At 37.7% G+C, this 23,680-nt stretch overlaps 1 protein-coding gene and 1 pseudogene across 1 annotated transcript in view; one reads left to right on the top strand and one right to left on the bottom strand.

Annotated features, from left to right (window-relative positions):
* The window catches only part of MROH8 (maestro heat like repeat family member 8), a 72,202-nt gene that overhangs the window by 15,530 nt on the left and 32,992 nt on the right, over positions 1 to 23,680 (top strand). The window contains exons 3-9 of the mRNA XM_044659799.1: positions 4,139 to 4,261; positions 10,787 to 10,866; positions 11,432 to 11,576; positions 11,835 to 11,930; positions 17,727 to 17,831; positions 19,846 to 19,981; positions 21,674 to 21,792. Of these exons, the coding sequence (XP_044515734.1) occupies positions 4,139 to 4,261; positions 10,787 to 10,866; positions 11,432 to 11,576; positions 11,835 to 11,930; positions 17,727 to 17,831; positions 19,846 to 19,981; positions 21,674 to 21,792 (804 nt within the window). The remainder of the gene's footprint in view (positions 1 to 4,138; positions 4,262 to 10,786; positions 10,867 to 11,431; positions 11,577 to 11,834; positions 11,931 to 17,726; positions 17,832 to 19,845; positions 19,982 to 21,673; positions 21,793 to 23,680) is intronic.
* LOC123236595 lies at positions 8,381 to 9,307 on the bottom strand (annotated as a pseudogene).

Below are 23,680 nucleotides of genomic sequence, written 5' to 3' on the forward strand. Positions count from 1 at the left end.
TCTTTCTCTCTCTCTCTCTCTCTTTCTTTCTCTCTCTCTCTCTCTCTCTCTCTCTCTCTCTCTCTCTCTCTCTCTCTCTCTCTCTCTCTCAGACACAGATGTCACTGCTTCATATTTGTTGTGGGGCAGCTAAGTGGCTCAGTGGACAGAGAGTCAGGCCTGGAGATTGGAGGTCCTGGTTTCAAATGTGACCTCAGACACTTCCTAGCTGTGTAATCTTGAGCAAATCACTTAACCCCAGTTTCCCAGTCCTTATAGCCTTGGAACCAATCACTACTCAGTTTCAATTCTAAGATGGAAGGTTGGGGTTTAAATTAAATGGCATATTTGTTATAAGTGTTCTTTTTGCTATACCACTATTATGTTATACCACCATAGCACAGGAATTATTAACTTTTGCCTTTCTTTTTCTTTCTTTTTTTTTTTTTAATTAGACTCAGACATTGAACTCCCTGGAACTTCTAGAAAAACTGTTGCAGAAGATGTCACACCTTTGCTAATTGAAGGGCCTCCAGGTTTGATTGTAGTAGAAAACCTGACAGAATCTGTTCAGGACTTCCTTAATGGTGATCGGAAGGTATGAGCAGACTTCATATCTATCATTTCTGATTGATACTTTTTGCTGTTTCACAGCCTTCCTTTCATGGATACTTAATTTTCCAGGACCTGGTTCATGTTCATAAGCACTTGCCACCTTTCACTTAATTTACTCTTAAATATATTTGTTCTCCTTTTAGGTTGAAAGTGATTTGCAGAGACCACAAACAGGAGAGGTAGCATAAATCTGCTTTTCCTGTTTTTGTCTTCTGTAGCATTTTCCTTTAGCCTGTCCTCCTTCTGGATGTGACCTTTCTGATGCTCATCCCACAGGCTGGCTGGGAAGGGCTCCTTTAGGTTTTGTTTTCTTTCTGTTTGCCTCCTATAACCTTTTGTATGAGGCTCTGGGGAAATCTGAGCACTTCCACAGGCTTCTTGTGAGTCACATTTCCTTCTCTTGTGCTTACTTCTACTTTTCTTCCTAATTGGGATCATTTATAATTATGTCATCAGAATTTGATTTTGGAAACTTCTCCTTCTTGAGCCATCTTCATTTTTTTAAAAAAACCTTTACCTTCCACCTTAGAATCAATACTCTGTATTGACTCCAAGGCAGAAGAGTCAAAGGGCTAAGCAATGGGAGTTAAGTGACTTGCCCAGGATCACACAGCTAAGAAGTGTCTGAGGTCAGATTTGAACCCAGGACCTCCCATCTCTAGGCCTGGCTCTCAATCCACTGAGCTACCCAGCTACCCCAGAGTCATCTTCATTTTAAGAGTGTCTATATCTACTATTCCTCTGATTTTTTCAATGATATTTTATTTTTCCTCCCAATTACATGTAAAAATAAATCTTAACATTCATTTTTTTTAAGTTTTGAGTAACTAGGGAAGTGATGGCAAACCTATGGCATGGGTGCTAAAGATGGGATGCAGAGTGCTCTCTGTGGGCACTTGACTTGCCCCCCACACCAGTTATTACTAGAAAAGCCTGACAACATTTTTTTCAGATTACCTGCCCCTCTGCCCAGGAGCCAATGGGAGCATATTCTCCCTCCCCTGTGTGGACTAGGCAGGGAAAGGAGGGGCATTTGGTCTCTGCGGTAGGGCAGGCACAGCACTCAGTTTGGGGAGGTAGAGTGGGGGCAAGGCTGGTACTCCATTTATAAAAGGTTGGCCATCACTGAACTAGATCATTCATTGTTGTTTGTCAAAAAATATTGCTTTCACTGTGTATAATGTTCTTTTAGTTCTGTTCATTCCACTTTGCATCAATTCATGTTGTCTTTCCAGATTTTTCTGAAATTGTCCTGCTTGTCACTTTTAATTTCATAATAGTATTCCATCACAATCATATACCATAACTTGTTCAACCATTTCCCAACTAATGTACAACCCTTCGGTTTCCAGTTCTTTGCCACCACAAAAAGCTGCAATAAATATTTTCATACAAATAAGTCCTTTTTCTTTTTTTTTTAATCTCCTTGGGATACAGACTCAATAATGATATTGATAGATCAAAGGGTATACACAGTTTTAGAGTCCTTTGAGCATAATTCCAAATTAGTTTCTAGAATGATTGGATCAGATTGCAACTCCACCAACAGTGCATTATGTCCCAATTTTTCCAACATCCCTTCTAACATTTATAATTTTCCTTTTCTGTCATATTAGTCACTTTGCAGAATTGTTTTAATTTCCATTTTTCTAATCAAGAGTGATTTAGAGCATTTTTTCTTATGACTATTGATGGCTTTGATTTTTATGTCTATAGATGGCTTTGATTTCTCTGAATTTTTACAGATTTGCTTTTCTGATATTTGGTTCCATATCAAACTATTCCTAATACTCCCCCTTTTTAGCCATCATAGATTCTAACATATCAAAGTTAACAATGGTGGTTTTATCCTGAGGTTCTCATTGTTTCCAGTTTAACATTCAATTCCTTCTTGATGGGCAAATTGAATTTGGTTAGTAGAAGCAGTTTTCCTTATTATTTTCTGTACTTTCTGAGAGAATTGAAGTGTATGTATTTGTTTATTCTTAGGTTTATGAAATTATAAAGTTTAGGACAAAGCAAAACACATATGTAATTATGAATTAATATAACAATATCAGATCAAATTAAAAAATAAATATTAAAACATTAGGAAAGGTTCCTTCAAAGTGCTATATGTAGATGAGGGAAGAGTTTATAACCAAACAAGAGATAGAAAGGAATACAAGAGGTAAAATTGATCATTTTGATTATATGAAATTAAAAAGGGTTTTGCACAAAAAAACTAATGTGATCAGAATTAGAAGGAAAGCAGGAAACTGAGGGGAGGAATTCCTTATATCTCATTTTTCTGATAAAAACTTTATTTCTCAAATATATAGGGAATTCAGGCAAGATTATAAAAAATAAAAGCCAATAATAAAAAATAAGGAGTTTCAGAAGAAGAAATCAAAGGTATCAATGGTTTAAATCACTAATAACTAGGGAAAAGCAAATTAAAACGACTCTGAGGTACCGCCTCATATCTATCAGATTGGCTAACATTACAGAAAAGGAAAATGACAAATGCTGGAAGGAATGTGAAAAATAGGGACACTAATACCCTGTTGGTGGAGTTGTGCAGTCATTCTGGAGAACAATTTGGAACTATGCCCAAAGGGCTATAAAACTGTGTATCATATTTGATCCAGCAAAACCACCACTAGGATTATACATACAAGAGATCAGATTAAAAAAAGAAAGGTCCTATATGTACAAAAATATTTATAGCAGCTTTTTTTTGTGGTGGCCAAGAATTAGAAACCAGGAGGGTGCCCATCAATTGGAGAATGGCTGAACAATTTGTGGTATATGATTATGATGGAATATTTTTATGCTATAAGAAATAATGGGGGATGGGTTCAGAAAAATCTTGGAAGACATAAATGAACTGAAACAAAGGGAGGTAAGCAGAACCAGAAGAACATCTTACATAGTTGTATACAGAATATTGTATGATGGTCATCTGTGAACGACAGCTATTTTCAGCAATATAAAGATCCAAAACGATTCCAAAAGACTTAGTATCAAAAATGCTATCCACCTCCAGAAAGATTGAAGCATACTTTCTGTCACTTTATCTTGCCTTTTTTTTTGAAACTTGGCTAATATGGAAATAAGTTTGCATGACTTCATATGTATGATAGGTATCATAATGCTTGACTTCTCAGTGGGTGAAAGGGGTATTGGAAAAAGGGAATTAGGAACTTAAAATAAAAAAAAATCAATGTAAAAAAAGCAACCTAGAAAAAAAGTGCAATGTGCATGTAAGGTATTAAAGGCAGCATAGTATAATAGAAAGGACAGTGTGTTATATTCCAAGTTTCTAGTTCTAACCTTGTTACCTCAAGAAAATCATCTATGCATGTTCATTCTCTGAGCCCCACAAAAATGGGGCTACAGTCTAGTTTTTTAGGCCTTGGTTTTTCCACATTTATAAAAAGCTTGTGAGGTGCAGTTATATGTGGGGTCTCTTCCAGCTCTAATATTCCATATTTTTAAATATCTTAAATACAATGAGCATTTATTAAGTATTAAATATTCTTTTTTTCCCCCATGAATTCAGGGTGATGCTGAAAAGCTGACATTCTTGCGATGTTTGTCTTCTCTCAGCCAAACTTCACCCTATGATGAAACCGCTGAATCATTCATTCATGATCACTTAGAACAAATTGTGAATGCGATAAATGTAAGTAGTTCAGCCTTATCATGTTTTCATAAATTATCAGGGATTCATTTTTTTGCCAGTAAAATTTTCAGTCACTCATCAATATTTACTAATGCTTTAATCCTTCCTCCCCCACCTACAAATGGATTTTTAATGACATGATAACTGTACATGGCATCAGGATCTACCTTGGGCAAAACTAAGAAGTAAGCTAAGTTTCTCTTTGGTGCCCTTTTGCCTCCATTCCAACAATGGACCAACTTTACCCTAGTTTCTGGAATAAGAATGGGAATTCTTGTCAATTCTGCCAAAGTATTAGCTGATAACTAAAATGTTAGCTGTGACCTCCACTTAATACTCTTAGCAACAGTCGGCAACCTTTTTTGGCAGTGAGAGCCATAAATGCGGAAGGCGTTGGAATAAGGGGCGGGGGCAAAGGGCCCCCTGGGGCACATCCTGGGGCTCTGCCCAGACTGGCTGGTTGGCAGGTGGAGCCAGATATGGCTCGAGAGCCATATGTTGCCGACCCCTGCTTTTAAGGATAGACTTTGAGCTTTTTGCAACAATCCAGGTGTGAGCAAGTATAATATAGAGAATAGGATATTGTGATGTCCAGAGGCATGAGAGAGTATGAATGGCCCTTCCATGCAGGGTATGGAAGATTCCACTGAGATCTTTTAGTGGCTTTACTGGCATTCAGCTGATGTGAGCATAGGCTGGTTGCACTGGTGCTTCTGCTGGAGTATTTAGGTGAGTCAAATAACAGGAATGGGATTGATTTATCTTTGAACATGGTAGCATAGATGAGGTGGTCAAAAAAAAACAAATGTGAAAAGGAATGGAATAAGTACAAAAGCATGATTCACTCTCGGTATTGGAACTCGTGTCTTTCTCCACGGTTCATCTTAATGATGAATAAGGGTGTTTGTGAGTGTTTGTCCCTGTCTGGAACTGAGACTCTTACTGCCTCAGATCTTACAGTGTGTAACAGCATTGGAAAAGCGTCTGATGATAAAACTATAAGGCAAATCTGAAGAACATAACAAAGGAAAAATTATCAAAATGCAGTGATTAATTGGGTGTGGGAAGTAAAGGAGAAAGAAAGGAGGAAAATAATTTGAAGATTATGATCTAGAGCAGTGATTCCCAAAGTGGGCACCACAACCCCCTGGTGGGTGCTGCAGCGATCCAGGGAAGCGGTGATGGCCACAGGTGCATTTATCTTTCCTATTAATTGCTATTAACATTTCAAAAAATTAATTTCCATGGGGCTAAGTAATATTTTTTCTGGAAAGGGTGCGGTAGGCCAAAAAAGTTTGGGAACCACTTATCTAGAGCAAGAGTTCTTGATTAAGTTCATGATAGATTTTGGGAGTCTATGAACTTGGATGGGGAAAAAAAAATTACATCTTTATTTTCACTAACCTCCAACTGACATTTATCATTTTCTTTTACTATTTAAAAACCTTATTCTAAGAAGGAATCTATGAGACTACTAAAGCTAAAGGGGTCCATAACATACAAACAAGTGAAGAATTTCTGGCCTAGTAAAAGGGGAAATGGTGGGTCTGTTAAGAATAGAGACCAAACAGTGGGGAACTTGGAAAAAGATGTTGCTTTTCAGGGGGAAATGATAATGCAAGTTATCAATACAGTGATTTCAGATGCTAACATGCAATCCAAATGAAGATACGGACCTGGAAAGAGAGTAAGATATTGGGACCAAAGATGTAAAGTTTCAAATAATCCTCTCTACATGGCAAAATCTGGAGATACAGAGATAGAAATTTTCCCAATACTAAAGACATTCATAGGGCAACTTTCTCTTACCAATTTATAATTTACAACTTCCTTTTCAAGCATATGTAACTCATAATAAAAACCAAGTGTTCTAGTAGAAATGGATGATTGATAGAGGACTGATTAGTAGAAGAAGTTAGGAAGATTGATTGATTAATTGGTACGGAATGGTGAGAAGATAAGAGGATCTACTCTAACAGAACCAGGAAGCTATTAGTGGCACAGCTGATTTAAAAAAAAAAAGTACTTGTCTAGGATTCATAGCCAGGATATTAGAGTAGAAATGATATTATCACTTAATGCATCCAGAGACTTACGAGTTATGATAGTCAAGTTGCCAAAGAATTGTACAAAATAACAAATATTTTTGGAAGAATAAAAGTTTGCAAATATTAAGGGATATAATGAAAATTTTAAAATATTGGGAAGGTTTAGAGAATTAAAAGATTTCAAACTATACTATAGTGCAGTCATTACCAAATATATCTAATACTGAATTTAAACAAACTGAAAAGTAGATCAGAGAAATAGACTAGAAAAATCAGACTGTTCAAAAAATACAAGAACATAAATGCAACATTCTTTATTCAGCAATCAAACAACACTAGTTTATTTTTTATTTGAAAATGTAATTTTAATAGATAATTCTTCATCTTACATAAGAGCCCAATAAAATACACCACATTCTGAAGAAACTCCAGATGATAGAGACAAGAGTGGGCTACATAACCATCACCTTGAACTGCAAGAGACAAAGGTCCCACTTGCAAATTAACATGAAGATAACTCAGACTCACTGGCCATATGATTGGCTTAAAAATTAAAATAAATCAACTATGCAAAGTGAGAAAAATGCAGAGAGAAAAGGGTAGAACAATGAAAAAAATCATGGGAGATAAAATAAAAGAAGAAAAAAAAGGGGCTCCTTTAAGGAATACCTAGAAGGGACTACCAGGAAATGATTATACAGAAATTTTAAAGATTGATTATATTTTGCTAAAAACAGGGTTTTCAAATGAAGAAACCTTTCTAATAGTCTATTTAACTGGTCAAAATTTTGTTCATCTGGTTTATAGGTAAAGATTGTAATAATGGCTTAGTAGATATTGAATAATTAACAAATCTATAATTGTTTTCCTATAAAATATAAAAAGGTTATATATTAAATTCAGATGAATTGGGAATAAAGAAAATAATGTCAATATCAATGCCAAGCATGATGTGGCACAGAAGTTACCCCATGTGCCAATCACAATTGCTGCTTGCTGACAGTCTTTCCCTGGATGATAATTTTCTAACATCCTAGGTCTAGATACCAATTGTCATCTAATTAACCAAAGAGTGATAATTCTATACTCTTTAAGCTTATTTTAATTAACTTGTCACCGAAGAGATTTCTGAATTCTCAGGGTCAACTTATGAGGACTCATTTAGCAGCATTTTATCACTTATCTGCATCAATGAAAAGAAATTGGCAAAGTCTTAGTAACTACAGATGGTGAAGACCCAAAACATAAAACGTTCTAGACTAGCTTTAATCTTCAAATATGATTGTCACATCAGGGAAATGAAATTAAAACAGCAAAATAAACTGTAGAAAGGCAAAGCAGAATAAAAAAATATTTTACTAAAACCTAAGATTTATAAAAGTTTCCAGGCAAAAATGGGGCAGCTGGGTGGCTCAGTGGATTGAGAGCCAGGTCTAGAGAGAGGAAGTCCTAGATTCAAATATGACCTCAGACCCTTCCTAGCTGTGTGACCCTGGGCAAGTCACTTGACCCCCATTGCCTAGTCCTTACGGCTCTTCTTGCCTTAGAACCAATATGCAGTATTGATTCTAAGACCAAAGGTAAGGGGTTAAAAAAAAAGTTTCTAGACAAACCATGCAAAATAGTCACAAGCCTTTTTGAAGGGAGGTTTCTACACTTGACAGCAGAATCACAATATTAGTGAGGGCTGTGATGTTTAATGTTCCCATTTTTTTGTTCAAGCAACCAAGCTTGTCCATCTATAGCGCTAAGGTTAGACTTGGCTAGGGGGTATATTCTAAAGTACAACTGGTTAGCTGCTTGAAGCATGATGGGAGAAATGAATAAAAGCAGAGCTGGGCCTCCGCCACAACAATCCAGATGAGGCGTCTAGCCTCTGCCCGTGGGTTACAACAGTGAATCCGGATAAGACATAAATTTGCTAATGTGCACTTCATCACCAAAGGACTGAAGATGGTCTGGGTTTTTCTGTAATGTTCCTAAGACTGTGCCCATTAAACGCAAACCAAAAAGGAAGAGGCCCTGGCAGAACAGGACAAGTGATGCACACTTGATGATGAGATGATCGGATTTAAATATTATTCATGGCATGTAGCCCAGTCCCTGCTCTGGCTGTTTCTACGGCGTGGGCTTCATTGGTCTTCCGCTGCTCCGCTACAGCATTTGCTAATGGATGGTCTGGATTGGGAGCACTTAAGGAAGCTTGGATTGAAAGCAGCACTGTTACGGATCTGCACTGCTGGAGAGCTTTTATCTTTCAAAATATAGAAACCTATTCTTCCCAACTTGGCTACATTAAGGTGATAAATTTTGGTCATGAAACGTACTTTAGGGGATGCCATTAGATATTCTTCTGGAAGAAATAATTCAAGTATAAAAGTCGTCCCTCCCTCAAAGGGGGAATCCTGTGGGACTGCAATGACCACATGAAAATAATGAGCTTTGCTTTCATCTGATTCTGCTTTTATCCCAGGAACTGGTTCTAACAGCAAAAGCTGGGTTTCCTTAATAGTCCTGTGGGGCCAGGGTAGGGGGGTGGGGAAGAGGCAGCCCCGCCATCTTGTCTGATCTGAAATTCGGCCTCAATCAATCAAACATTATTTTAAAGGGGCAACTAGATGGCTATACTTCCTACCTTTGTGACCCTGGGTAGGTCACTTAACTCCAACAGCCTAGCCCTTATATCTCTTCTGCCTTGGAATCAGTACTTAGGATTGGTTCTAAGATGGAAATCAAAGGTTAAAACAAAAAACAAGGGGGAGCTGGGTAGTTAAGTGGATTGAGAGTCAGGCCCAGAGACAGGGAGTTCTGGGTTCAAATTTGACCTCAGATACTTTGTAGCTGTGTGACCCTGGACAAGTCACTTCACCCCCATTGCCTAGCCCTTATCACTCTGCCTTGGAACCAATACATAGTATTGATTCTAAGGTGGAAGGTAAGGGTTTAAAAAGCAAACAAAAACATTTAAGCAGCTAAATGCCTGCTATTTGCCAGACATTGTGCTAGAAGATAAAATAGTCTCTGTCCCAAAGAACATCTGGGAAGAGTGGAGAACTGTCTAGTGAAAAATAGGTTCAAGGAGATTAGCATCTTACACTTAATACTGCAAGTTATCTAAATATTATTGGTTCCAAGGCAGAAGAGTGGTAAGGGTAGGCAATGGGGGTCAAGTGACTTGCCCAGGGTCACACAGCTGGGAAGTGTCTGAGGTCAGATTTGAACCTAGGACCTCCCATCTCTAGGCCTGGCTCTTGATCCACTGAGCTACCCAGCTGTCCCCTCTATCTTTCTTAATTATAGATAGGTGAAAAATTCCTGCCCAGGCATCAGGGAGATTATAAAGGACAAAATAGACAATCTTGTTTCTAGAAAATTTAAAAGCTCTTAAAGAAATAAAATCAATGCAACTAGAATTAGTCAAATATTTATTAAGTGCCTACTGTGTACCAGGTACTATGCTAAGTGCTAGGGCTCCAAAGAATGGCAAAAGGCAAGTCCTAATCTCAAGGAGCACAAGAGTCCAATGGAAATTAGACTCATAGTCTAATTTAGATTAGAGAGCAAGATATAGATGGAGGAAAATCTTTGCATTAACTATGTCTAATAAAAGTCTGACATAAGGAGTTGCTATAAAATTAAACCATTCCCAGTAGATGAATTGTCAAAAGATATGAACAAAAAATACAAACTATAACTACCTAAAAATGTTCAAAATCACTACAGTCAAAAGAGAAACATAAATTACAATAAACATGAAGTATCGCTTCATATCTATCAAAATCGTAAAGATTGGAAAAAGATGAGAAAACATTGGTAGAGCTATGAATTTTGGAAAACATTTTGGAATTATGCAAACAAGAAAAGTTACAGAGTATCCTTTAGCCCAAAGATTCCTCTACTTTGACTACATAACCATTTTTGACAGTAAGAAAAGACCCACATGTCCCCCCCAATTTTTTTTGTAATACTAAAACGTTCAATTATTTGTGATAGCAGGAACTAGAAACAATACTTGTGACCAACTAGGAAATGGTTTAATAAATTATGGTGTATGAATGTAATGAAGTATTACTGCACTGTAAGAAATTGTAAATATGAGGAATTCAGGAGCTCAAAGAACAAATACACAGAGGCCATAGTATAAATAGGGCCAACACGAAAAGAACAAAACCCTGGTCAAATACAAAGTCGTTGTTAATAACCAAACTATCAAAGTTGAAGGACACATCTCTCTTTTCTGTTAACAGTTTATAAACTTTTTTACAACATGTACTTGGGCAGAAAGAGAGGGGAAAGTATGGTTTGGGGGGTGGTTGAGAAGTATCTCTTATGTCAAAACAAAATTATCAGTAAACTTGAAAATTTTGTTTAAATACCTATTCTTTATCTCTCCCTCTCTTAGCCTCTGATTTTAGTCTTAGTATGACTTCTGACAAATTGAAGATGTGATTCTCAGGTTGTTTCGCTCTCATTGCAGATGATCATTCAACAGGAACCCTTCCACTCTCTCTTCACTCCTGTGCGCCAGGAAGTCTTCATAGCCATCACTGACCTGAGGTGACTCAGCAAAACATCTCCTTCATAGTTTATTTTCATTTGGGATCAAGACCCTCATTTGAACTGATAGTTTTAAAACTAGGTGCAATTTGTGGAAGAAAGAGGAAGAAAAATTCATCCATTTGGTAACAGGCTTTTTATTTCATTTAAGTTATCCTCATCATCAATTTGTAGGAATTTGGGGCTTTAAAGAACGTTCAGATATGGTGGAGCTCCAAAGCCACTGGGGGGAACATGCATCCTTTTATTATGTTCTGAGCCAGTGTGTTGACTTGTTTACTACCAGTGTTAGTGATATCCAACATACATGCAGAACAGTTAGGCACTGGGAAAACGGGATGAACTGGAGAGCCATTCTACTCTGTTTTTAGAAAGGCAGAGTTGGAACCCATTTGACCTTTTAAAAGATCTAGTTAGAAGGACTAAGACAAACCATCCCACTTCCTTATTTCTTCCATTAGAATAATGCACAAATTACTCCACTTTTTGTCATCTTGATTACTGCTTATATTTAAATTAGACATTATCTTACTTTTCTTACTCCTGATCTGGTATTTCTCTCTAGTTCCCAGGAAATCAATTTACTGTTTGGGTCCAAAGAGAAACTTGATTTATTCAGTAATCTCCTTAAAAGTATAATAACTCTGCCCTCCACAAAGATTTTAAATATTCTTCAAGCAGTCATGCCAACTGGACAATACAACACAGAGGTAATTATCTGTTTTGTCTTAATAGTCTGTAAAACCCTTCTGAATCTCAGTAGTGATATCTCCTGGCTCTGATTTTTTAGCAATAACTATGATTTAGAACCAAATTTGTTGAATGAGTGATTAAATGGAAGAATATGGATCTTGGGCAAGAGTGAGGTATGATTATAAATTAATGATGAAATAACACTTGTATATTGGATATTCAGAAAGCTGGAAATCTCTTCAGTCTGGTATAATACTTACCTTGTGGCTTTTCAGTCTCTCTACAGGCAGACATTTCAGGCATTCTGTGAAATGCTTCAATGTTTGGTGCTACAAGACCCACATTTAGAAAATCTTGATCAAATTTTGGAGGTAAAAAAAGATTTTGGGGGAGTGGTAGAACATTGTTCTTATTTGTTGGAAGCATAAAATGAAAAATGAAGGATAAAGGATCCTCTTCTCACTAGGATGGCTGGGATTTAATGAGTAGAATAGCAAAGTCACCTTGATGAGTAAACAGAAAAGATAGTTCCAAAAATGTGACTAAAAAAGAGTGCTAAAAGATTGCCCTCCCCAAAACATTTCTGATACCTACTTGCTAAAAACCTAGAATTCATGTTTAGGGATTTGTTTAGATATGGACTTTTGCCTCCAGAGCCCTTTTTCTAAAATGGAAATTTACTTTTGAGTGAATTAGTTCACACATAGCAGCTATCTGCATCTAACTATAATTGTCTTCTAGTTGAGAGCAGGTGCAGGACCTCAAGTTGTGGCCCAAATATCTTATTCCTTTTTTCTCCTATATATTTATGCTATGCTGCAACCAAATTAGATGATTTATGTTTCCTCTGACTCCTTCCTTCCACTTAGAATTTGCAGCAACATCACCCCTTAATCCCATATTTATTGAAATTTTAACTCTTGAATACCTATGTCAAGTGCCACCTTTTATAGAAATGAACTTTTAGGACCCCAGACAGAAATGAACACTCTGTAACATACCTATATCAAATGATGCTTATTATAGGTATTTATGTCACTGTAATCTTATCTTCTCTATGAGGTTATAAACTTTTGGAGGTTAGAAACTAGATTTTATTCAACTTTGCATCCCTTGCAACACTTAATATATAGGATGTGGCTGAAAAAATATTAATTGCCTGAATGAATGAAAGATATTTTGGAGTATGAGGGGACTCCCCAAGAAAAACATACCTGATTGGGTATGCCAGGGTGCTGTACAAGGTAAATGGTTAGCTGGGAAGCAGAGACACAGAAAGGGAATGTGAGAAAATGGCCACCAACTCACTTTTCATCACCAATTTCCCTTTTCAAAGCTGTGGCAACCAATGTATATAGAAAAAAGTCCCTGCTTCGAAGAGAATCTTCAGCTCTTTGAAGATAAAGGCCAATGCTTGCTTCCCCTTCATGGCTGCAGGGTTGATGTTCCCTCCCCCTTGCACAAATCCCATCCTAACATTGGGGAGTGCAGAATGGTGGTGTGAGACTTGTGGAGGGAACTGGGCTTCTTCTGTGACTGTCAAGAAACAACCAAGGGAAACAAGGACGCAAATATCTTTCAAAAATCTATCCACAAAAATAAATCTAAATAAAAAAATGAGTGAAGAGGAATCTGAAAAAAATAGGAAAATATGAAGCAGCAACTTATCATGAGTTCAAGTCATATAATGAAGGGAGAAAAAGAAACAAGGCAAAATACCTGCTGGATAGCCTCGGACACATAAACAACACATTTGAAGAAATTAAGCCAGAATTAACCCTGGTAAAGCTAAATCCAGACAAAAATAGAAGAATATGAAGAGGTACACTTTAATTTCATGCTGTCTCCCATTCATAGTATAATAACATTACAGAATTAAGAGTTTGGATGTTGGGGTCCATTTGGTGTACCTCATATACCTCAAAAGGAATCCCCACAATTATCTGACAAGTGGCTATCTAACTTTCTGCTTGAAGATACTAATGAATGGGAATCCTCTTCCCATCCACTTTTGGATAGCTCTAATTGGTAGGAATTTTTTTTTTCTGACCTCAGTGCTAAATTTGCTTCTTTGTAACTTCCATCCATTGCTCCTACTTCTGCCTTGGGATCAAATAAAGTGAGCTAAATCCCTCTTCTATGTGACAGATCCTCCAATACTTGAAAAGATGAATCATATTTCCCCTCCACCAACTCCCTCAGGTTTCTCTTCTCAAGGATGTAGTCCGTTTTTAAGTCTCAGTTTCTTCAACTGTTCCTGATGTGACATGGACTCAAGATTCTTCAACATCCTGATTGTCCTTTGGAGCAATTTATCAGATTATTTAAACTTTGGTGGCCACAGACTCTGGATGTGATTTAACCAAGGCTGAGTGCAGAGTGACCATCTCATCCTTATTACTTGAAACTATGCCTCTCTTAATGCAGCCCAATGTCACAGTAGATCTTACTATCTCATTAGAGCTACTATATCACACTGCTGAGTTATGTTGAACTTGCAGTCTATAAAAACCCCTAGAGCTTTCTTTCCCCCCCCCCCCCACGTAAACTATTAAACTATACTTTTATCACTCTGTACTTGTGAGGATTTTTTGAAACTTAAGTGTCAAATTTTCTATTTATCCTAGTTTAATTTTATCTTGCTAGGTTAAGCCCAATGCTCTACCAAGCTTTTTAATGACAAAAAAAAATTTTTTTGAATCCCAATTGTCATTCAATGTGTTAGCTATCTCTCCCAGTTTTGTGTCATTTGCCTTTGACAAATATGCCATCTACAGCTTTTTCTAAGTTGCTGATAAAAATTTTGGGCACAAAGCTAGGCAAAGTTGATCTCCACCCAAGTTAACATTGAACTGATCTTTGATTTCACTCATTCAGCTCATTCTGAACCCATCTAATTGTAGTATCATCTAGTCTACATCTCCATCTTCTCCACAAGTATAGGATTCTTTATCAAATGCTTTGTTGAAGCCTGAATAAACTACATCTACTTTATTCCCTGGATCTCCTAGTTTAGTAACCCTGTCAAAAAAAGGAAATAAAGCTAATCTGTCATTTCCCACCTCCATACTTTTGCACTAGTTATACTCATATCTGGAATTCACTTCCTCATCACCTTATGGAGTACTTAACTTGCTTTGAGGCACAACTCAAGCATCACTTTTTTGATCCTTCTTTCCCCCTTCCCCAAAACATACAACTTCTAGTGCTCTCTCTCCCACTTTACATTTTATTTAATGGCCTGTATTTATTTTGTATTCTCTACATATTTACTCACTACATAGTTTTACATGTACACATTATTTTCCTCAATAGAAAATAAGTTCTTTGAAAGCAGGAGTTGTTTCCATTTTTTATCTTTGTATTTTCAGCACCTAGCATAGTGCTATAGCATAGCCCATGGAAAGTGCCTAAGTGTTTGTTGATTGATTGACCTGTTCTTGATGAAGTCATGTAACCATTTCTTCCTTTTCTGGTTTTTCCACTAACATTTCATTAATGATCCCTTCTAGAATTTTCCAAAGAATCAGTCAAGAAGTCAAGCTCACTTGGCTAACAGTTGGTAGATTGTTCTCTCCTTTTAAAAAAAATTATGCTATTTGCTCTACTCCAGTCTTCCAACATCCCTCTGTTTTCCCAGTCTTGTAAATATCATTAACTAATTCAGCATGATTATATCCATCAGTTCTTACTGTACCTGACAGTGCAATTCATCTAGCCTGGGTAGCTTGTGCTCATCAAGGACAACCTCTTTAAAAAAAGGTTTCTTTAAACATTATCATTAATTTGGCAAATGTTAATAAAATACAAACATTTCCCTAAGAATGGAAAAAAGAACATAATATGAAACTGAATCTCCACTACATACCAACTTATTTAAAAATATATGTATATTTCAAATTTAACATGTTGGTTCCAACACTGATCTTCTTGCCTGTGTCCCTTTCTGAACCTTTCTTCTACTCTCTTCTGTGTATTTTTTAAACCTCTATTCAGAACTGTTAAACAAAATAAACCAATGTATCAAACACACTTGCAATAGTTTGTACCTATATAGTATATGCTACTTTTTCAAGAAGATGGATGTGGATTCCATCATCAGTTCTCAAACCAAGAATAAACATTGTTTTCATCTGTTGTCTTTCTTCTGGAAGGCAGAAAAGTGGCAAATGGGGTTAAGTGACTTGTCCAGGGTCTCACAGCTAGAAAGTATCTGAGGCTGGATTTGAATCCAAGATCTCCTGTCTCCAGGCCTGGTTCTCTATCCACTGAGCCACCCAGCTGCTCCCATTACATATCTTTAAAATTGTTGTTACATACTCCATAATGGAGCAAGGGTCTATGGAAATTAAGGGACAATTTTCAATGGAAAAAATACAAAATGTGGAACCACATGGAGAGGATGCTCAGATTCCCTAATAATCAAAAAAAATTCAAGTCAAGGAAACTTTATACTCAACTAGAATGGAAAAAAAAGCAAACAAGTATGGAATTTAATGTCTATATTTCTATGCTGTAGTACATGCTTGAAAACATTGTTAGTTTGAACAAAGACCAGTGCAGCCTGACAATATATAATGAATATAATGAAGGTCACACAAAAAGATTGCATCTTTTAACCCTTAGTAGGTCACTCACTACCTTTAAATATTAAAAATTTTAAAAGAACCTATTTAAAGAAAAAAAGGAGATAGTATCTAGGGTTTGACCATAGCCTGGTGACAGCTTTAGTGAGGCTCTACAATTACAGTATGGTGGGCCCTAGGATCTGACAGAAAGGTCAAAGACGCCCCTCCCCCAAAATGAACTTGTGTATAGAACACACGATATAGTGGACAGAGCCTTGCAAAAGACCTGCATTTGTGGCTTAGTCGCATACTAGCTCTGTGCTGCTGGACAAGTCACACAGCTTTAGGTTCCTCATCAGTCAGTGGGGCTGCTGTAGTACCTGTGATCCATCTTAAAAGGAGTGTTGGAAGACTCAGATGTTAGAACTCTTTATAAACATTAAGGTAGAACTGGAGAAGTTAAGCCTGGTGACAAAGATTTTAGGGGCTTAGGATAGCTGTCTTCAAGTATTCGAAGGGCTGTCAAATGAAAGGAATTAGATTTGTTTGGCCTCAAAGTCCCAAACTAGGAACAATGAGAAGCAGCAAAAAGGGCAAATTTTGGCTTGATATTAGGAAAAAAATAAATCCCAACAGAGCTCTTCCAGAGTGGAATGCCTTGGAGGTAGTGGGCTATCCATTACTTAAGAATTCAAATAGAATGGCCCCTTGTTGGGCATGTTGTAGTTGGGATTCATTTGCACATATGGATTAAACCAGATGGTTGCTGAAGTCCCTTCCAATTCTTAAATTCTGTGATTCTGTAGATTTATTTTCTATGACTCGGAATTGTACAGCAGTTGTGGCAAGTGAGGACATAGCCCTAAATGAAGATGCCCTAGGTACTTATTTAAATGGTGTTGAGTTGTTCCTAGCATGAAAGGAAGTCAAAGGGATATATGTCACAGGCTCAAGAACCTCATAACAGCCATAATATCAGTTGTTAGGCATTTAGAGACTAGATCTGCTCAAATGAAAGAGAAAACATTCGATATTTCAGGCTGTAACCCAACTTTTTTTTCAAGGTAATTAGGGTAAAAATGAATTTAAAGTGCTAATTTTTTAGTTAAAATGAAGTGGAAAATGAAATGATCATTGGTGCAGGGGAAAGGCAATGGGAGTAATTTGGTCCTGCAACCTGGGCACCAAAGATCCTATGAATACGTGAACTTCCATCCTTATAGGAAGTTGAGAGATGATCTCACCCCAAAGAAAGCAATTTTGTATTTTAAAAAAGTTTCAAATCTCTCATCTCAGCTAATCTTTACAATAACCCTCTGAAATAAGTAAGGAGGTTTATTATCCCCATTTTATAGGTAATAAAATTGAGACTCTAAAATATTATTTTTCCAAAATAATCCTGCTAGTCAGCTGCAGAGTTCAGACCTCCTGACTCCTGACCTATGTTTTATTGCATGACTTCTTTATTCAAAAAATAACATATTTACAGAAGAGTATTAGGGAGTTCCTGATTCTCATATGAATTGAGTAAAGGCAATTTGGGGAATTCCCTGCATCTCATTTCATTTAACATACTTGATTGCCCCTGATTTCCTGCAGTACATGGAGCCATGGTTACAGTCAGCAAAAGACCAAGAACGTGAGAGAGCTGCAGCCAGCATGGCTCAAATGCTGAGATCCTTATCCAGACATGCCAACTTGCAAGTAAGCAGCCCTTGAATTAAGGAAATAAAATAAGTCAGAAACTTTTTTTTCTTTGAGAAAATTGGCTTAATGGGATTATACTGGCTCCTTTATTTTTCCACTGTGAAGATAAGCGAGCTATTCTACATCTTTATTTGTCTACTGAAATGATATACAGACAATACCACATCCTTTTTTCCTCTTATTCCAAGCCTTTAAAAGTAAGTGGCTGGGGACAGCTAGGTGGTTTACCTCCCCAACCAGTTCATTCACAAAATCCCTGAGCAAATCAACTTTACTACCAAGCTCCAGGGAAAGGGTTTTTCAGCCATTTTTTTCCCCTGATTGTTTTTTTTATCCTGATTTTTTTTAGTGTTTTTATTGTTCTTACTGTATTGTATTGTTATTGTTTGTGTATAATTTCTGTCTCATTTGTTAAATACCCACAATACAGTGGAGTACAATACCACTGGTACATTGTTAGCAAGTGTGGTACAGCTAACAATGGAAGATATAGTGGATAAGTTTATAATGATGGTGTGGAATCTGTTGTGGGGTACCTTGTATTTTTCTGTCAATGGTATCCCAAAATACATAAAGTTGGGCCTCAATTTTGAGAAGATACGGCCAATGTGGGAGATTACACTACTGGATATGGTGGCACACGTATCATTGATTTTGTTTTGTGGCTATATTGTATATAGGATATACATTGTTTATTAAAATGTATGTTGTACACAGTTAAGATCATGACTCAATGGTATATTAGGGAATCTGAATTAAAAATAATACCTTTAAGGTAAAACTTGTCCTGGAGATGGACCATCCTGGGTTCAAATGTGGCCTCAGACACTACATACCTGGGTAACCCTGGGCAAATCACTTAACCCCAGTTACCCAGCCCTTACTCTTCTTCTGCCTTGTAACTGATTCTATGACAGAAGGTAAGGGTTAAAAAAAAAAAAAAAAGCAACCCTTTGGACTTAAGTGATTAGACTATTTCTTCCCCAATAATTAAGCTCCTTTCTTAAATATATGTATATATTTACATGTATTTAAATATATGTATATTTTATCTATCTGATTTGCTGAATAGAGTTGCCTTCTCTACTTTTCATCTTGGCTGCAGTTTAAGGATGATAAATCTGTTTTGTGACTCTCCCATCCATTTAAGCCCTTTTTTCCATTCCATAAAATCTTTAGTTTCCATGTTGAGGAAGTAGTTTGGAAACAGACTAGAACACAACTCCATTCCTTAGCCTCAAAGGGACTAGAGTAAAATGTAGATTAAATATTTTCTTTAAAAGAAGCTTAGATTCTTTACCATTGACCACCAATAGAGCTATGCTCCCCGTTTTTCTGTGACCACCCAAACTGAATATAAGCCCCATGAGGAAGTATTGCCTTACCTGGGGACTGGGAGTCAATGACATGGGAGTGACCCATAGGGATCACAGCCCCTGAAGTTATCACACCTGGCAGATGTGAGGGATGGCATAGTAAAAAGGAAAGAACACTGACTCTGAGAATCTGCATTCAAATCCTGAATCTGCTGCTTCCTAGCTGTGTGACCTAAGTTATTCATCTTTTCTGGGTTTCAAATGACCTTTTCTGGAAAATTCAGTGATCCCTAAGGTCCTTTCTAGCTCTAAATGCTCTGGGTATTCTCAGAAACAAAATCCTACTATTTAAGGAAAGCAGGAGGTCAAGCCTAGGAAAGTTAGCTCAGGAGCAGGATAGTAATATAGGTCTGAACCAGAAAGCAGGGCCCAAGAGTGATGTTAAAAAGAGAGGGAACTGCTTTTCCCAGGTCAGGAGTCCCTTGTTTTCCTACCATCTTCTGGGTATGGGTGGCTTTGGGCTCTCAGGTATTCATCATAATGAAACAGAGGTCAGGGGGCTGCTGACAAAACATGCCTTTTATTAGGATGTCCATGTGTCAACTCTGCTGTAGCTTTTAGTAGAATACCAGGAGAACAAGTCCAAAGAGAGCCTAGGGGCTAACCTATGCCTTTTTCTTTTCCCTCCTCCCTAGCCTCCTCTGCATTTTCAAAACCTAGGGAAACTGGTGGCTCTAATGGCCTTGCTTTGTGGGGACCCAGTGGAGGAGGTGATGCAAGAGGCTTCAGAGGGCACCCACCATCTGCTTCGCATCACCCTGAGGATCAAGTGTAAGAAAGTACCCAAACCCAGCAGGACTTCAATGGGTTCTTCTCTCTAGGCACTAATAAGCTACTTCTCCCCTCCCTCATTCTTTCCATTGCAGAAAGCGATTTTTTAAAAACAATTAGAAAACTTAAAGAGAAGGGACAGGCAAGTCAAACAGCAACTGGGCAGAGAGTGAGCCATGCAGTCATAGGCTGAGAAAGTCTAGGCCACCAGAGTCTACTGTCTTTATTTAACAGCAGGATAGTCAAACCTTTCTATATGACAGTTATGTTACAGTGGAAAGAATGCTAGATTCAGTGTCAGAAAACCTGTATTTGAATCCCAGCTCTGACACTGACTTAGTGACCCTAGGCAAAAATCACCTCACCTTTCTGAGCCTCAGTTTCTTCATCTGTAAAATGGAGATAATAGTATTTTCATTATTTGCCTCACAAGGCTATCATAAGGAAAGTGCCTTATTTATCTGAGAGGACTCTAGAAATAACGGTTATTGTTAATCAATTCAATAGGCATTTATTTAGCAATTACTATTAATAAACTCCTTTTAAATCGTTTCTTTCTTTATAGCTGAGTACCCTACTAGCTTCTAGAATATTGCTTCATGCAGATGCTTAATAAAAGCTTATCTCCATTGTCGGGGTCTGTTGTAGACAATGGGAATAAAAATAAAAATATCAACAGTCCCTGCCTTTAAACGGAGCTTGTTTATTTTGGGAGAAAAAGACCCACACATACACAGAAAAGTAAATAAATATTACATAAAAAGATATACAAAGTCCTGTGTGGGCAGGGGAGAATTGCTAATGTAAGGAAAGCCAATTCAGAAGTACACAGAGTAGAAGGTAGCATTTGAACTGGGCCTTAAGGAAGCAAAGGCACCCAAGAAGCACCAGGGAGAGCACACCAAGCATGGAAACTGTACAAAGGAACAGATTCAGGAAGTAGAATTTTGAGACCTGAAAATGAGCAAATGTATCCATTTGGCCTGGATGAAGAATACTTGAAACGTAGTAAAATGTGAGATCAGTGTAGACATACAGGATGGAACTATATTGTAGAGGATTTTTAAATGCTAAACAGAGTAGTTTTCATTTTATCCAGAGGCAATTAGAACCACCACTGGAATGTATGTAGTCACAGTAGTGCAACAAGAGCCATTGCATCCTGGGGATCTCTGATAGTCAATACGGTACTGACTGGGATGATTGCATTGGCCAAACTTGGGATAGAAGCAAGTAGAAGAGACTGTAGCCACTCTTTCTTATTTAGAGCCAGGTTCGAGTCTGCAATCCCTCCTTCTCCCATGTATTGTCATCTTCTATCTCTCCTGTCCCCAAAACCCCAAATCTACCTTCTTCTGCCCCATGTACATACAACCTTCCATCTTTCCTATTGATAATTTGCTTTTTAAGACTTCCTGATAGATAGCTTAGCTCATAGCCCACCAGTAATGACCAATAGCCCAATTATCTGTGTACAACCCAATCTGTGGTTGCTAAGGGAAGCTGACAAATAATTGTATGTATTTTTCAGGAGAAAATAAAATGTTTTTGAAACCTTAAAAATTGAGCATGGAGATGGTGATCTTCAGTTGTGGATTAGATGAAGATTCTCAGAGTCTGGACACTAATTTATGAAATCTTAAGAAAAGAAGCAAAGAAAAAAATGCCCAGTATTTTCCATGTACTTTTCAGGTCTCACTAATGATAAGAAGGGTCATCAGAACTTTAAGGGAGCCGTGAAGAAATGTAAGGAGCTCTTAGAAATCTACGACATCAGACAGTTCTACAGCAACCCTTTCAAAATTGCTCAGGTAACTGACATGATTCTGGAGGGGAGGTGTTTGGTCCTTCTCAAGACGCCTTATGTATCTGGACTGGTCAGCTTGGTTGGTTAGAGCATGATGCCAAGGAGGCCAAGATCCCAGGTTAGATCCCTGCGCAGGTATAACTTTTTATAGAAATGAACCATTCGGTTCTTCTGCTACATACTATGCCCCTAACTCCAGTCAAGTATTTAATTTGTAATGGCAAAAGCATGCCCTGGTCACTAGGGGAATGGTTGAAATCACAGAATCACAAAATCACCAAGTCTCAAAGCTGACCTAGGTCAATTTGTAATTAAGTAAAAAAATCTCTCCCCAGCATTCCTAAATATCTAGCCTTTGCTACTGTAAAAAAAAATCTTCTAAGAATATATTGTACTGAAAACAGATGAAAAAAAGATATTTCTTTATAGAGATCAGTAATTTCTCTTTGTTTAGTCCTATGTGCAATTATGAAATGTTATATAATTAGGATGTTGAGTCCAGCAAATAGATTATAGATATTGCCCTTATGCAACGTCAGGATTTGTTCCTAAAAAACATTTCATGTATTGTTGAAGGTCTTAGAAATGTTTACTTCCTAAATAATAACAAAGAGTTAACAGGTGAGTCTAAAGCAGAGATTCTTAACCTAGAATCCATGGACCTTGAAGAAATACATGGATAGATTCAGGGGGACTGCGAACTTGGATGAGGAAAAAAAATTACATCTTTATTTTCATGAATCTCTAACTGAAATTTAGCACTTCATCCAGTTATTTAAAAACATTATTCTGAGAAGGGTCCATAGATTTCACCAAATAGCCAGGTGTCCATGACACAAAAAGGGTTAAGAACCCCTGGTCTAAAGAAAGGTGTTTTTTTTTTATAATATGAAGTTCTTTTCCCTCTTCTTACTGGTAAATATTCTCATCTTTCTCAAGATCAGGGATTCAGAGTTTTTTAATTGACTTGATATTACATGAGTTAAATGACTTAAGTCAGGGAGGTGGTACAAGAAGGATTTGAATATAGTACTTTGTCTAAACCTGAGCCTTCTTTTCTTTAGGTCATGTTTCTAGCCTTTAAGTTACCAATAATTGCCCCTTGTTAGATAGCTGGCTGTAGTGGAAAGACCCTGATCTTAGAGTCAGAAGATCTGTATTTGAATCTCAGGTCCAACAGATGCGACCTTGAGCAAGTCATTTCATCTCTGTGCTTTAGCTTTTTCATCTTTAAAATGGAGATAATAATGCTTATACTACCTACTCCAGGGTCCTTGTATAGGAAGCAGTTTGTAAAACTTACATAGTAGTGTAAGATTTGAGTTCTTTTTTCTTTCATTTGTATTATGCTTTGTGCTTTTCAAGAGGCTTAAAAAATTCTTCTATCTTAGAATTGATAATAAGTGTCAGTTTCAAGGCAAAAGAGTAGTAAGGGCTAGGCCAGTAATGGTGAACCTTTTAGAGATGAAGTACTGGGCCCTGCCCCCAACCCACTCCCCAGACCCCATACCATGCCCCTCCCCCAACCACTTACTGGGTGTGCTGTGCCCTCCCCACTTACTCCACACAAGGGAGGGAGGAAGAGCTCCCACTGGGCTGCTGGGTGGAGGTGTCTTTGAGAGGGGGAGGGGAGTGGCCTGAGTGCTCTGCTCCCCTCCATCTCTGCCACCTGTGAGCTGCCCACCTTATCCTCTGTGCACTCTGATTGGCTGCTGGGCAGAGAGGTGGGGATGTGAAAAAATGTCATCAGGCACAGTGGAGAGGGGGAAGGGAGCAGCTCCACCCCAGTCCCTCTGCCTTTCTGATAAGGAACTCTGGGGGCAGGGGGTGGGGGGAGGGCAGCCAAGTGCCTACAGAGAGTGCTCTGCATGCCATCTTTGGCACCCATGCCA

The sequence above is a fragment of the Gracilinanus agilis genome, chromosome 2 (genome assembly GCF_016433145.1).
Source record: "Gracilinanus agilis isolate LMUSP501 chromosome 2, AgileGrace, whole genome shotgun sequence".
In the NCBI taxonomy this organism is placed as follows: Eukaryota; Metazoa; Chordata; class Mammalia; order Didelphimorphia; family Didelphidae; genus Gracilinanus; species Gracilinanus agilis.